This window comes from Pongo abelii, chromosome 2 (genome assembly GCF_028885655.2).
Source record: "Pongo abelii isolate AG06213 chromosome 2, NHGRI_mPonAbe1-v2.0_pri, whole genome shotgun sequence".
NCBI classification, from domain to species: Eukaryota; Metazoa; Chordata; class Mammalia; order Primates; family Hominidae; genus Pongo; species Pongo abelii.
The window spans coordinates 140,949,754-140,965,913 of record NC_085928.1 but is presented as its reverse complement, the minus strand read 5'-3'; the positions used below and the strand labels follow the sequence as shown (position 1 = coordinate 140,965,913).

Genomic DNA, 16,160 nt, shown 5'->3' with positions numbered 1-16,160 from the left:
GGGTTGGTTCTAAGTCTTTGCTATTGTGAATAGTGCCACAGTAAACATATGTGTGCATGTGTCTTTATAGCAGCATGATTTATAATCCTTTGGGTATATACCCAGTAATGGGATTGCTGGGTCAAATGGTATTTCTAGTTATAGATCCTTGAGGAATCGCCACACTGTCTTCCGTAATGGTTGAACTAATTTACACTCCCACCAACAGTGTAAAAGCGTTCGTATTTCTCCACATCCTCTCCAGCATCTGTTGTTTCCTTTTTAATGATCGCCATTCTAACTGGCATGAGATGGTATCTCATTGTGGTTTTGATTTGCATTTCTCTGATGACCAGTGATGAAGAGCATTTTTTCATGTGTCTGTTGGCTGCATAGATGTCTTCTTTTGAGAAGTGTCTGTTCATATCCTTTGCACACTTTTTGATGGGGTTATTTTTTTTCTTGTAAATTTGTTTGAGTTCTTTGTAGATTCTGGATATTAGCCCTTTGTCAGATGGGTAGATTACAAAAATTTTCTCCCATTCTGTAGGTTGCCTGTTCACTCTGGTGGTAGGTTTTTTTTTTTTTTTTTTTTTTTTTTTTTGCCGTGCAGAAGCTCTTTAGTTTAATTAGATCCCATTTGTCAATTTTGGCTTTTGTTGCCATTGCTTTTGGTGTTTCGGTCATGAAGTCTTTGCCCATGCCTGTGTCCCAAATAGTATTGCCTAGGTTTTCTTCTAGGGTTTTTATGGTTTTAGGTCTAACATTTAAGTCTTTAATCCATCTTGAATTAATTTTTGTATAAGGTGTAAGGAATGGATCCAGTTTCATCTTTCTACACATGGCTAGCCAGTTTTCCCAGCACCATTTGTTAAATAGGGAATCCTTTCCCCATTTCTTGTTGTCAGGTTTTTCAAAGATCAGATGTTTGTTTCTTCAACATAAATGATAATTTCATTTCTTTTGATGCCTCAGTTTTCTCCTTTTTGTTGCATGATAATTCTGCAGGGATTATTGTAATTAGGAACCCTCTGAAAAATATGCCATTGTTTACAGATGCTCTGGGATAGATTTGTAATCACAGAGATTGAGCCAGAGCACCTTTTATCAAAAGAAACTGGGCGACTGCTAGTATCACTTTCCTTCACATGGTTAAGATGCATTCTTCCTAGTTTCAAATATAGGTCATTGCAAAAGCTGCTGGCTGCTTTAATAACCTTCATTTCGCTATTTAGAAATGAAATGTGGGATAGATTGATAATAAGATGAGTCTTCTTTTTAAAGAGATTGTAAACCTGTCCCCCTTTTTTTTTCCTGCGTCCTGATTATCATGAACTTGTTCCTAGTTACAAGAACCCCTGAAATCACTGGTTCCTTGGTAACTCTGTTTTGCTTTCCTTTGGCAAGAACTCAAAATATTGGAGCTTAAAAGCTTTGATTTGGTTAGTTGGGGAAATATGTGTGTTGTAAATCAGATTATTTTACTTGTTAATTTTTGAATTATTGCATATAAAATGCCACATAGTAATTTTGTTAATTTATACACAGTTAATGTTGTGTGAATTCCATTATGTATTTCATACAATATGGGATATTCTAAGAAACCATGCAAAGTCAGAGGCCTTTGTTAACATTTGCCTTGTGGCTGGTCTTGTGACTAACTTGGATTAGAGCCTAGCTTTTCAAATGCCTATGCTCAGTGAATGCTTTCATCTCATATGCTTCTGTTTGGTTTCCTTGGCTTCTTTAAAGTGATTTTTAAAACTTTAGCTGCCTTCTTGTAAGCATAAAGTAAAAGAGGAAAACTTTTGTTTTTTGGTTTTTCGTAAGATCGTTTTCATAGAAAACAAGATTATGTAAAGCCATGAACCAGCTTCAGGATTAAATAGCTGATAAGAGTTGGGGGAACAACCAGCCCTGGAATTTAAAGTAGTGACAGTCAACTCCGGAGAAGTGAGGACCTCCATTTGAGAAGATCACCACTGTTACATGGGCTACAATACAATATTCTGTTTAACTTTTACTGTATTAACAGTGGGGCAGGGTTTTCCTTGCATGTGTGTGTGCATATCTTCATGAGGTATTTATTACTTACGTGAGAATGAATTGGACTTTATTTGACCTTTTGCTAAATGTTACCAATAACTGTAGCTCTTGTAGCTGACATGTTATTATTGCTGTAAGGTGCTTTTAATTTTAAATGCTTGTAAATTTATAGGATTCGTTGTCCTTCTCATCTGGAACTGTTTTGAATTTCCTCTGAGTGCAGCATTGTATTCCCAGCTGCATACAGCCCTAGTTGCCACTGCCTCTTCTCTCTGCCACTGACTTCCCACGTGTGTACATGTACACATACATGTACATACATTTGTTTAACTTTTTTTTTCTTTTTTAAACTCCTCTCTCTTCTTTCCTTAATGCATTTTGGAACTTTTGGGCTCTATCTTCCGGATATTAATCCTGTTAGAAGGGTGAACACTAGGGGAACAATATGTGCAGTGCCATGGTTAAGGGAGTGATGAAAGGACATGGATTTATAGGCTGGAGCAGTGGTTCTCATGCTTGAGTGGGCTTTATAATCTCCTGGAGTTTTAGTTGAGCACAAATTGATGGACCCCACCCACGGAGCTTCTGATTCTGTAGGTCTGGGGTTAATACCTGAGAATTTGCATTTCTACCAAGTTTCCAGGTGATATAGATGCTGCTGGTCCGGAAACACACATTGAGAACCACTGGACTGGAAAATAGAAGCTCATCAGTTAAACCACTTTTCCTCCTCACTCCTCTACCTAGCACAGAATTCAGAATGCCTTTCTTTCCTTAACTCTGCTTGAATTATAACATATAAACATCTGTTTAAAAGCAAGCAAGTTTAATGTAATTAAAATAACATTGCCAATAAAAGTGGGTATTTATTACATTTTAGTTAGCATAAAACTGAAAACTAGTCTGTTTAGTAATTGGCTTCATTATCTTTTCATTAGAAAAGAGAAAAATCTCAATCCCTAATTTCTTAATTTTTCTCATGCTATAATGTATTTTAATGATCAGTCTTCACTTATATTTTTAGTACTGGATTTCAATGTTTCAATGTTATACCTTCAACTTTAATTGCTGAGTTAAATGTACTTTAGAAATAACTAAGAAAATTTTTTATAGGAACAAACACTATCTGCATTTCAAGAAAATAGTGCTAGAAGAATCTGTCTACCTCAGGAATGAAATTGTCTGCAGACAGTTTTTTAAAAAGTGGCCAGTAACCAACAGTAACAGCTTCTTGAAGATATACTTACAATTTTTAAGAGTTTCTTTTAAAATAAAATTTTGTTAGGAAACTTGCTTACATGAAAGATACATTGTATTTACCTATACTGATGTTGGTTATAAGTCTCTAGATAAATAGGTAAATTTACCAGTGTCACGTTAGGGTGTGAGGTGAATATATAATTTGCCAGAATTCATTTTAATTTTTACTTGTAATATCAGCAATAGTTTTTCATCAAAAGGATGGTAGAAGACAAATTTTATTTAGATTGTATGGGGAAGATTTTTACATCTAATAAATAAAACTGCCTAGCAGAACATTTTTACATAGTTTTATTATACTATCAATAGATAATGAAGCCCAGTCTTTGAAATATGGCAGTTTATGTAATTCATTCCAAATAAAATCTTTAAGCTAGCACGTATCATGATGTCTTTTCTCCCTGCCCCTACCCTGGGTACATTTTTAAGGTTTATGTTCTTGTTCTATAGTAGCAATTATATTCCATTGTAACTTTTAATAGATGATGGTTTAGAGTCTAACATTTTCCCATTCTTTCAGTCTCGATTTTGAAGAGGGAACAACTATAGATAATGTATAAATAGTGAGTAAGCTGAGGTATGACTGTTAATTCCATCCTCAACATAGGATGTTTAGCCCATTTTTTTTCTGTTGAATTCTGGTGGTGCTTATTATAACTTGTTAAAAAAAAAAAAAAAAAGGAAGAAATGAGAGAATGAAACAAAGAACAAATAAAAAGAAAACTAAAGATACTTTCTGCTGTGGTTAGGGAGCGGTGTTAGGTATCTGCCTGAAAGGACTTGAAGGACAGAGATGGTAGTGATGCATTCATAATAGCACGGAGAGACACTTCCTGCTAGGTGTCTTGTTGAACTTTGAATTCATGACAGTGCATACCTGAAGTAATTTTTCTTCTGGTTATCTGTAATTTATTTATTTACTTAAAATTTGAAGTCAGAAGACTTCAGGTACTTAAAATATTTTTTTCTTTCTGAAAGAAGGATAATTTAAAAATCTTGTCTACAAGTCTGGGCTGATTAAAACAACTCATATTTTCAGGAATAATCTTACTACTTTACAGTTGTCAGTGTCCTTTAAATTCTCATTACCCTTTGGTCTCAAAACAGAAAAATAACTACTTGACAATGTTATCATTCGTAATAAATTTTTTTTTTTTTTTTTGAGATGGAGTCTTGCTCTGTTGCCCAGGCTGGAGTGCAGTGGCACAATCTCGGCTCACTGCAAGCTCTGCCTCCCAGGTTCACGCCATTCTCCTGCCTCAGCCTCCCGAGTAGCTGGACTACAGGCAATTGCCACCACGCCCAGCTAATTTTTTGTATTTTTAGTAGAGATGGAGTTTCACTGTTTTAGCCAGGATGGTCTCGATCTCCTGACCTCGTGATCTGCCTGCCTCAGCCTCCCAAAGTGCTGGGATTATAGGCGTGAGCCACCATGCCTGGCCAGCAATAAAAATTAAGGGGAGTGGGGTGGAGGAGATTAGGTATTGGAGCACCTTGGCACATTTACTGAGATTCAGTTAGTTTGGATTCTTTCATTCAAATACCAAAATGTGTAAAGAAGTATTGTTGCCTACCAAAGTCTTAAAGATGTTTAAACTGTCAACATGGGTTCTTAAAAGAGTAAAGACTTTGTGGGCTGTATACCTAGCCCAGTACACTGTTGAGTGAAGAGTGTCTACATACTGTCAGAAACTCTGCCCACAAGCTCATCGTTCTAACTGGTAGATGTTTGTTGTAAACTCTGGAAGGAGAAAGCAAGGTATATGCTGCCTTCAGGATACAGTTGCTGTGCTGTCCTGTACATTTTCAATTTTATTTCATTTTTAACAAGTAACTTTATGTACTGGTTATTCAAAGCAGTATGTTTTTAATGTATTAGTGAAACAGTTTTCAAGATGAGTGATTAAACTATAGAGAGAAATAATCTTTGTAAAAATTAATCCCTCTTAAATCAGTCAAAATGAATGATTGGAGAGTGGTGTGTTGGGGTTATATTTAGTTGTTTTGTTGGGTTAAAAATTTTATTAGTGGTCATCTATAATTGCCTCCCTGTTTACAAAGCAGCATGTTTTTACTCAAGCTTAGCAAAATTAAGACCTAATAAGAGGCAATGTAAGGTGGTGGCTAAAAGCATGGGCTTTTCAGTAGCTCTGTGACCTAGATAACTTTCTTAATCTCTTTGCTGCTTCATTTTTAACATAAGAATAATTGTAAATGTACTTCATAGCCATATTACAAAGATTGAATGACAGTGCATAGAAAGCTCCTAGCTCAAGGCCTGGCACATAATAAATGCTCAGGAGTATTAGCTACTATCACTATTATTGATGTTGCTGCTTTGTAATTAGTTTCAATTTTAAAAAGAAAGATCCATGTTTTCCTGAATAGAAAATATCTTTCAAAATGAATAGAAAACATGACATTATTAGGAATTCAATTCTGGTGTTTTCTAATACATTAAGTTTTGCCTTTATATTTTATGTAACAAAGTAGTAGCTTTACAAAACACTCTAGGTAATTTTAAGATCACATACTATCTATTGTATCTGGAATTTACAGAGTAATGAGGATGCCCTTGAAATGGCTTCATGCCTCTCCGACGTGCTGGAATATTTTAATATTTTTCTTCTAATCTGTTTCTTGAGAGGCACTATGACCTGGGTTGAAAGCGTGGCCGAATGCTTCCATTTCCAGCGATTTGATTTTGGGCAAGTGGCTTAACTTGTGGGGATTTCGATTTCGTTATCTTTAACCTGAGGGTCTGAGGCTAAATGGCTTCTAAGGTTTCTTTCAATTCTAAAAATCTGTTTCCAAAAAATAATTCCTCAGTTTTCCAAGTGGCATAACTCACCCTTATCTATACTAATGAAGAAATAATACATGACAGTAGATTCATAGCTCATGGCAATATGGCTTTCTGATCTATTGAAGAACATTATATGGCTGAAGACCTTCAGAAAATTTGTGTCCTTTCATGATATTGTAGAATTGTTTATTTGTGTTTTCTTTTTTTGAGAAGAACAGAGTGTGCCCAAGACAGCAAATGTGGTGTTCTGGGTTTATTTAGTGCAGTTGGGAAATTGAAGGAATCACTGCACAGTTGACTCTTTGTACTATTAAATGAGCTAGATTTGATGTCAGAAAAGCCGTAAGCAGTGCACGCCTCGCACTCTTATTGATAAAAATGTTCCCAGATATTGATGGGAGGTTTGTGGTTTTTAGACAGAAATCATATACCTGCATATCAGGTCATGCTATCACAAATTCGTCCTAAAGAGTTGCAGCTATACTGATATTCCATGCCACCTTCTAACTCTATGTGAATGGAACACAAAGCAACTGGAAAATTCCACCATGGCTGACTTGTGGGCTCAGCAGCTGTTCATCACTGATCAAGTAGGTTTAGACAGCAACACTGAATTGGGTAGAAATTGACTGCCACACTTTACAGGGATCTTCAGTAGAGATGCTATGTGGAAATGCAAGTAAGTAGGAAACATCTGGGTGAGTTTGCTGAAATGAGGAGAAGCTATAGTAAAAGATTAAAATGTTTGTGCCATATTAGTTCATCATGAGTTAAAAGCTAATCTTGAGGGAGATTGTCAGCTAGCTAATAAGCCTTTTGTATACATGTAATATGTTTTGGCAAAAATTAATTCTTTTTTGTTTATTAGATTTTTTTGTTTGTTTTAAAACTAAGAACATTTGGATAGTTTGAATCTAAAGCATAGTAAAGTGATTATTATATCCTACCAGAATTTCTTTTGATGTTGATTTAGACATTTTGCTTTTATATTCAGTAATACTTTATCACAGTTAAAAGATTAAAAGATTTTATCTTAATTCTTTTATTTTTTTCTTTTTTTTTTTTTGAGACGGAGTCTCACTCTGTCGCCCAGGCTGGAGTGCAGTGGCGCGATCTCGGCTCACTGCAAACTCTGCCTCCCAGGTTCATGCCATTCTCCTGCCTCAGCCTCCCAAGTAGCTGGGACTACAGGCACCTGCCACCACACCCAGCTGTTTTTTTGTATTTTTAGTAGAGATGGGGTTTCACCGTGTTATCCAGGATGGTCTGGATCTCCTGACCTTGTGATCCGCCCGCCTTGGCCTCCCAAAGTACTGGGATTACAGGCGTGAGCCACCATGCCTGGCCCAATTTCATCTTAATTCTAATCTGTTTTATAGGTTCATTTCAGCTCAGTGTTGATTTTAGCTAGAAACCCAGGTGAATCTCCATTTTCCTGTGAATCTCCATTTTACCATAACAGAGAAGCTGATTTTTAAACCAGTAATTTCTTCACCTTCCCACCCCCACTTCTATTTATTAAATTTTTAAAATGTAGCCTGATTTGGGTGTATTCTTAAAGAAGTCAAGTGTCCTTTCTCCATTTGGTACACAGTTACTGGTTATTTGAGTGATATATGTACAAGTCACGTAAACTTCTTACAGCATAAAGAGAGAAAGTGAAAACTTAATTTGGAGGGCATACTCGTAGACCTTGCCTGACTGTGCTCATGGCCAGGCAGGGGGGACAGTGTATGCAAGAATAATTTGGAGTTCCTGCCAGCTCTAACCAGCTTCATCAGTGGCTGGATAAATTGCAGGACTCTAAACATTTCCCTGAAGAAAAAAAGAAAACTTAATTTGGAAATGGTTCTAATTGAAAAACCTCTACTTAAGAGTATGGATTTTGATTTTTAAAAATTAAAAATCAAATATTTTGGGCTGGGCATAGTGGCTCACACCTGTAATCCCGGCACTTTGGGAGGCCAGAGTGGACAGATGACTTGAGGCCAGGAGTTTGGGACCAGCCTGACCAACATAGCGAAACTTCGTCTCTACTAAAAAGACAAAAAATTAGCCGTGGTGGCAGGTGCTACTTGGGAGGCTGAGGCATGAGAATTGCTTGAACCTGGGAGGTGGGGCTTTGCAGTAAGCCAAGATCACACCACTATACTCCAGCCTGGTAAACAGCGTGAGAGTCTGTCTCAAAAAAAAAAAAAAAAAAAAATCGAATATTTCACAGGTGATGCAATTTGATATTAAATACTTGGTTGTTTTTTCATGACAATAGTGGGAAGATAGACAATGTAGTATGAAGGGTGTTTGAGGCAGAAGGAACAAAATGAACAAAGGCATGGAAGAGTGGCTTATTTAGGGACTCATGGAGTAATCTGCTACGACTAAGATTTTTCAGTGTTTGGAAGTCAGGTTGGATCCAGTTATAAAAAACCTTATATATTCTAAGCTAAAAATACTACTGGGGAACCATCTAAGTTTGTTTGCTTGTTTTTTTTAAAGCAGAGTACAAATTTATGTGATTAGATTACCACCTTGGGAATTCTGCCCTAGTGGCTGTGAAGGATAACTTGAAGGAAGAGAGATGTTTGGTTTGTTTCTGAAACACTGCAAGTGAATGGCTGAGGTACTTCCAATTGGATATGGTTGGTACATCTGTAGAATGGGATCATGGCAAAATTCTTGCCAGAGTGCAAGATTGTGGAACTCCAGCTTATTACTAATAACTTCAGGGGTCTAAAAACTTTTTCTCAAAGAATGGGAAGTAAATATCTTAGGTTTGCAGACATTATGTTCTCTCTTGCCCATGAGAGAACTAACTTATTTTGCCATTACAGCTCTAAATTGGAGATGTAAATTAGTGTGCATGACTCTATCCCAATAAAACTTTATTTACGAAAACATACGGCCAGCACAGGCCAGTTTGCCAACCCCTGTTTTAAACCTTAGTGAGAAGAGAATCAGAGGCAGCAAGAGGAAAGAGATTTCTCAAAGAACATTAGGGAAGCCGGAAAATAGGGAGGAAATGATGACAATGGAAAGGAGCGGGACGTTAAGGGGTACAGGAAAACCCTGTGGAGAGATTCTATTTTAAAAGATCCTGTAGAAATCTAAACACCGATGTTAAGAAATTACTAAATTTTTTAGGTTGTGATAATGGTATTGTGGTTTTGTTCTTCAAAAGTATTCTTATCTTTTAGAGATCTCTACTGAAATATTTGTGAATGAAATGATAGGGTATCTGGAGTTTGCCTCACAATAATCTATTGGAGTTGTCAGAGGAGAGGAACAGATGAAAAAAATAAATAGGCCTTGAGTCGATTATTGTTCGACACTGGATGATGGATACATAGGGATTTATTGAGTTAATCTCTCTGCTCCTGAATATTCCTTAAAACTTCCATAATAAAAAGCTGTTTTAGTAAAAGACTTGGATTTGGGATTTGGGGATTAACCTCAGAGTGAATTCCAAAGAGTAATTGGAGAGGAAGATGGATTGCAGAGAGTGGATGGTAGATGAGAGAAGGAGAAGCAGTTTGTGTTCCAGTGAAAGAGGAGGAGGGATATGAAGGGAAAAGAAGGTAGGAGAATCCAGTGGCTTCTCAAGGGAGATACTCAGGGGATGGGAATTTTAGAGGAAGTTCTCAGAGGACACAGAATGGATGGGTTTAAAAGCAGGTATATGGTCACTCTTCACCTTATGGACATTTCATTTTATCCCCATAGACAAGTATATCCAGAATCATGCAATGAAAGGCAGTTTCTCACAAAGTAAAGAAATACATGATGGATTTGTATTAAAACCTGTGTGTCTGCTGGTAGGCATTTGTCACAGTATAGCAAGGGAATACAATTCTCATAGTAAGAATCTCTAGAGATTTATAGAATTCAGTGGGAAACATTAAATTGTGCATTCCCTTCTGCAGGATTATTAGCCATACCTTTAAGCTTCTCCCCTTTTCTTCAAACCATCTTTTCAAACTAAAAGGCATGCCCATTATACAATAATCGGAAACTGTAGGACAGAAGAAAGGAGACTTAATCCCCTATCTTCCCAGGACACAGCTATAGCCAGTAACAAATTTTACTCTGCTTCTCTAGACTGGGCACTACAGCTAAATAATACACAGTTTCTACCCTTCGTGCACTGAAAGTGTACTAAGGGGAAATGGACTGAGAAGCAAGGACAATAATGTTTCCTAGATTAAATGATACATCTGAATTTCTATATTTTAGTATAGATACTCTAAATAAAATATATCTTTTATGTCTTCTTAATTTTCAAATATATCTCACTAAAATTGGGATCTCTATGTTCTTTCCATTTAAGCTTTCCTTTGATTTTTTTTCTGCTATCATTAATTAAAAACTAAGCAGAAAATGGGTAAGGGATATAAAATATAAAGTATGTTGTATATTATTTTTAGTAAAATGAAGATTTTATTTTATATGACCTGTGAAAGCCTTTTACTTGAAATGTGTCTGGCTATGCTAAGTATAGATTAGTTCATTTCTTGCTTTTGTTTTATTTTTGTTCTCAAGTTGAGTGACAACTGAGAGTAGTATAAATACCTGTACCTCCCGTGGATCAACAGATACACTCTGTTCTCCCTAGTCTGAATTCAGCCAATAATTTGTCATGTTATTTGTGTTTTGTTCTTTTTTTTAAAGGTTACTGAAGAGGTTCTCATTGTACAGAGAATACATAACTACATCATATATTCTAGAGCTAGATTGAAAAGCAATCTGTAATTAGCCAACAGATAATTAGCACTTTCAGGATACCACTTTTATCTTATAATTATTTACGCTTAAAATGAGCTAAATTATCTTCTGTAGTTCACCTGGCATGTGTTCTATTGGTGCATGCACTCATGCTCTCTTTTTAAGTAAGAGATCATCAGTTTTAAGAACACAGAAGTACCAGTAAACTTTCTACCAAGAATGGCCAATGTAACATGTTCATTTAGATTAGTGTTGCCAGTCTCTCTCTCTCCTTTTCTCTTTGAAGTGTTGTTTGCCAAATGATATGGTAAGTTCAAATTACTCTTTAGGTATTTCCTTTTCATTTTTAAATTGCCAAGCACTGTACTTTCCAATTAGGTTCTAAAATTCAATGTTAAGTGGAAACATTTGTTAAATTTCTAAAGCATAAAATATTTGATTATTCTCTTCTTAGATGTTAGTTTACATAATTAATAGTGGGTTTTTATTTAATATGTGTTATGTTTTAGCTCTTTGATCAGGTATACACATTATTTTGAGTTTTCACCTCCAAAAAATTATATACACACTGTTCACGGGCTTAATGTGAAGAATGTGGTATAAGCTACGTTTAAATTATTCTTATAAAAGTAACTTTTGACCTATGATTTGATAGTATTCACCTGTTAAGTTGTACATGTAATGTATCATTTTTGTTTTTAAGTTTGAGGTCTCACTATGTTGGCCAGGCTGGCCTCCCCTGACCTCAAGCAGCCCTCCCACCTCAACTTCCCAAAGTGCTGGGATTACAGGCATGTGCCACCACACCCAGCCTTATCCTTATTTTTAGAGTAGATTTTTGATATATTGAAAACAAACTGTATTATTCACATAGGCTTTCTTCAAACCATTGCTAATTGTTTGCTGAATGCATAGCAAAGTCCTAGTGGAAATAAGTTTGTTTTTATAATCTTTTTCTTTTTGTCCTCTTTGTAAATGGCCTGAACAGTACACTGTATAATAATAGCTAACATTGGTGGAGTTAGGGAACACTCTGTTAAAAATATGTTGATGTTTTATCTAGTAAAAGGTGAGAAAAATCTTCATTTTAAGAGTAAAAATATGTCACATGCCTGGCATGGTGGCTCACACCTGTAATCCCAACACTTTGGGAGGCCCAGGTGGGAGGATCACTCAAGGCTGGAAGTTCGAGACCAGCCTAAGCAACAAAGCAAAATCCCTCTATCTACCAAAAAAATTAAAAATTAGCTGAGTGTGGTGGCATGCACCTGTAGTCTGTAGTCCTAGCTACTCACGAGGTTGAGACAGGAGGATTGCTTGAGCCCAGGAGTTTATTAAGACTGCAGTGAGTTATCACTGTACCACTGCACTCCAGCGTGGTTGGCAGAGTAAGACCCTGTCTCTTTAAAAAAAAAAAAAAAAAAAAAAAATTAAAAAGTCTAGTACAGTCTGAGAATTTTTTCCAGTCTTTTTATTGTGTCATTTATACTGATATAAGCAAAGACAAATTTTATTTCTAATTGACACATTGCAGTTGTATTTATGGGGTACAAGTTGATGTTTTAATATGTGTGTATATTGTATAATGATCAAATTAGGGTAGTTACGGTACCTGTTACTTCATGCATTTATCATTTTTTTGTGGCAAGAGCATTCAAAAACATTCCTAGCTATTTTGTAATATATAATAATTTACTGTTAACTATAGATACTCTAGTGTACCATAGAACACCAGAACTTATTCCTTCTATCTACCTGTTAACCAACCTCTCCCCATCCTCCTCATTCCCATCCCCATCCTCTCCCCAGTTTCTGGGTAATCACTGTTGCACTCTCTACTTCTATGATAGCAGCATTTTTTAGATTCCACGTGTGAGTGAGATCATACATTATTTGTCTTTCTGTGTCTGGTATATTTCACTTAACATAATGTCCTCCAGTTTCATTAATGTTGTTGCAAATGGCAGGATTTTATTTTTTATGACAGAATCATATTCCATGTGTATATGTGCCACATTTCCTTTATTCATTTGTCTGTTGTTGGACACTTAGGTTGATTCTGTATCTTGGCTATTGTGAATGGTGCTCAATAAATATAAGATATCTCTTCAACATGTTGATTTCATGTCCTTTGGATATCTACCCCATAGTGGGATTGCTGGATCATATGGTCGTCATATTTTTAATGTTTTGAGGGATGCTTCCATACTGTTTTCCATAGTGGCTATACTAATTTATATCCCCACTAACAGTGTATGTGTTCTCTTGTCCACATTCTCACCAACGCTTGTTTTCTTTTGTCTTTTTGACAGTAGCCATTCTAACTGGAATGAGATGGTATCTCATTGTGGTTTTGATTTGCATTTCCCTGATAATTAGTGGTTTTGAACATTTTTCGTATACTTGGCCATTTCTTTGTCTCTTTTTGAGAAATGTGTTAAGATATTTTGCTCATTTTTTAATTGGGTTACTTGGGTTTTTTTTTACTTGTTGGAGTTCCTTTGCAGTTATTTTAGGTTTTTTTGCAGTTCTTTTAGTATATATTTTGGATATCTCTTGTCAGATGTAGTTTGCAGATGTTTTCTCACATTCTGTAGGTTGTCTCTTTGCTTTGTTTCTTTTGCTGTGCAAAAAGCTTTTGAGTTTGATGTAATGTGTCTTTTCTGTTGTTGCCTGTGCTTTTGAGGTCTCATTTAAAAATACTTGCCCAGCCCAGTATTGTGAAGCATTTCCCCTATATTTTCTTCTAGTCATTTCATACTTTTTTTTTTCATTAAGTCTTTAATCCATTTTGAATTGATTTTTGCATATGGTGAGAGAGAGGGGTCTAACCTCATTACATGGGGGTATTCAAGTTTTCCAGCACCATTTATAGAAGAGACTGTCTTTCCCCAGTGTGTGGTATTGCCACCTTTGTCAAAAATCAATTGCCCATGATGTGTGAATTTATTTCTGGGCTCTCTGTTCTGTTCCATTGTTCTGTGTGTCTGTTTTTATGCCAGTAGCATGCTGTTTTGGCTCCTATAGCTTTGTGTAGTACGTTTTGAAGTCAAGTAGTATGATGTCTCCAGCTTTTTTATTCTTACTCAGGATTGCTTTGGCTATTCAGTGTCTTTTGTGGTTCCGTATGAATTCTAGGATTATTTTTTCTATTTCTGTGAAGAGTGTCATTGGTATTTTGATAGAGGTTGCATTAAATCTGTAGACCACTTTGTATAGTATGGCCGTTTTAGCAGTTCTTCCAGTTCATGAACAACGGATAACTTTCCATTTACCCACATCCTCTGCAGTTTCTTTCATCAATGTTTTATCATTTTCAGTGTAGAAATCTTTCACTTCCATTATTAAGTTTATTCCTGGGTATTTATTTTTTCGTAGCTATTGGAAATGGAATTGTTTTCTTGATTTTTTTTTTTCAGATAGTTCACTATTAGTATATAGAAACACTACCAATTTTTATATGTTAATTTTATATCCTGCAACTTTACTGAATTTATTCTAACACTTTTTTGGTGGAGTCTAGGATTTCCTATATATGATATATCATTTGCAAATGGGACAACTTCTTCCTTTACAATTTGGATACCTTTTATTTCTTTCTCTTGCCTAATTGCTCTAAGACTTCTAGCACTGTGTTGAATGGAAGTGGTGAAAGTGGGCATACTTGTCTTGTTCCTGATCTTAGGGGAATAGCTGAAAGCATAACATCAGTATGGTTGTCATATATGGCCTTTGTTGTTTCAAGCTGCATACCTTCTATACCTAATATAGTGAGCATTTCAGAAACAAACTTTAATAATGCTTTAGCGTTAGTGTTGTTTGCTTTCTACCTGGATCATGGGGTGTTCTTCTAGGTTAACAGAATTTGAAAATAGAGTGATTTCATTTTAAAAGGAGATTTTAGATTAGTAAGAAATTGTTACTCTCTGATTTTATTTCTCCATTTGTTTCTTCTCAACCCTGAGATGAAGATCCTTCTGATATCTTCTAAGATAAAATTTGTTCAGCATTTAGAGCATTATTTTTTTCTATTTAGTCCTCTATTATACTAGTACCTATTGCTGCCTAACACATTATCCTAAAACTTAATAGCTTAAAGTAACAAACATTTATTACCTCAGTTTCTGTGCTCAGAAATCCCATTATAACTTACCTGGATGCCTCTGACTTGGGGTCTCTCCCAAAGCTGCAGTCAAGCATCAGCCAGGGCTGTAGTCATGTTAAGGTTCTAATTGGGGAGAATCTACCTCCGTACCTACTAATAGTCCATTGGCAGACCTCAGGTCCTTCGTTAATAGCTGGAGACATCCTTGCAGCATGTCTCTCCGTAGGACAGTTTACACTAGCTGTGGAAGTTGGCTTCTTTCAGAGCCTGGCAAGCAAGAGAGTACCAAGATGGAAGCTGCAGTCTCTTTGTAACCAAATCTCAGAAGTGACATCTCATCACTCTTGCCATATTTTGTTTATTAGAAGCAAGGGACTAGGTTCACCCAGACTCAAGGGGAGGGAATTAAGCAAGAGCATGAGAACCAGGAGGTGGTGATCTTTGGGTTCCATCTTAATGGCTGCTTGCCATATCTGTTATAAGTACTTTGAAACTTCTAGAGCTTTTCCATTTTTACTGTGTCATCTTCACAGAATTAGGATGATAAAACTCCTGTTCAGATAAAATTCCCTGTGCTTAGCTTGCTGGTGTCTCACAATCTTGAATTAATCATTTTATATAGAATTAGACTCCAGGAAGGGGTGCAGACCAAGACAGAGATAAAGGAATGTTTATTTGCAGTTTTACTTGTATAGCCTTTTCTAGTTATTTAAATAAGAAGCTTTGTTAAATCTCTAACAATAATGTGTACAGTTGGTACTAGAAAGTGTACAATTGGGAATGGTCTATGCTCTTTTCATTATGAAAATTCTAACTTTTGTTTTGTTCAGTATTGGTAAAGGTTTTCAAGGTGTCATGAAAAGATGGGGATTTAAAGGCCAGCCTGCTACGCATGGTCAAACGAAAACCCACAGGAGACCTGGAGCTGTTGCAACTGGTGTGAGTATAACTAGTGAAGCTCTTTTTAATGCTAAATATTCAACTTCTGCACATGTAGTCCTCAGTCCGTCCTTGATATGAAGTCACATAATGTTAGTCTGACACCGGGGGGCTCCATGTACTTGTCACCCTTTTATGGATCCTTGCCCCTCACTCATTTCCCAGAGCCAGACTAGAATTAGTTATATTCCACAAGGTTAGCTGAGCATCTGTAGTTTGGCTGTATATACCCTGAGTCTAAATTTAAAATGTACTTTGTGCAAATGTTGAATTCAGTTTGTCTTTTGAATTAGTATCAGTTAATAA

General features: G+C 36.1%; 1 protein-coding gene and 1 non-coding gene across 2 annotated transcripts in view; both read left to right on the top strand.

The window, feature by feature from the left end:
- The window catches only part of MRPL3 (mitochondrial ribosomal protein L3), a 41,392-nt gene that overhangs the window by 16,421 nt on the left and 8,811 nt on the right, over nt 1–16,160 (top strand). Inside the window, exon 7 of the mRNA XM_024244384.3 lies at nt 15,746–15,854. Within this exon, the coding sequence (XP_024100152.2) occupies nt 15,746–15,854 (109 nt within the window). The remainder of the gene's footprint in view (nt 1–15,745; nt 15,855–16,160) is intronic.
- Nucleotides 7,768–7,904, top strand: LOC112132901 (small nucleolar RNA SNORA58). The gene has a single exon (XR_002914603.1). It is a non-coding gene; the product is annotated as a small nucleolar RNA SNORA58 (small nucleolar RNA).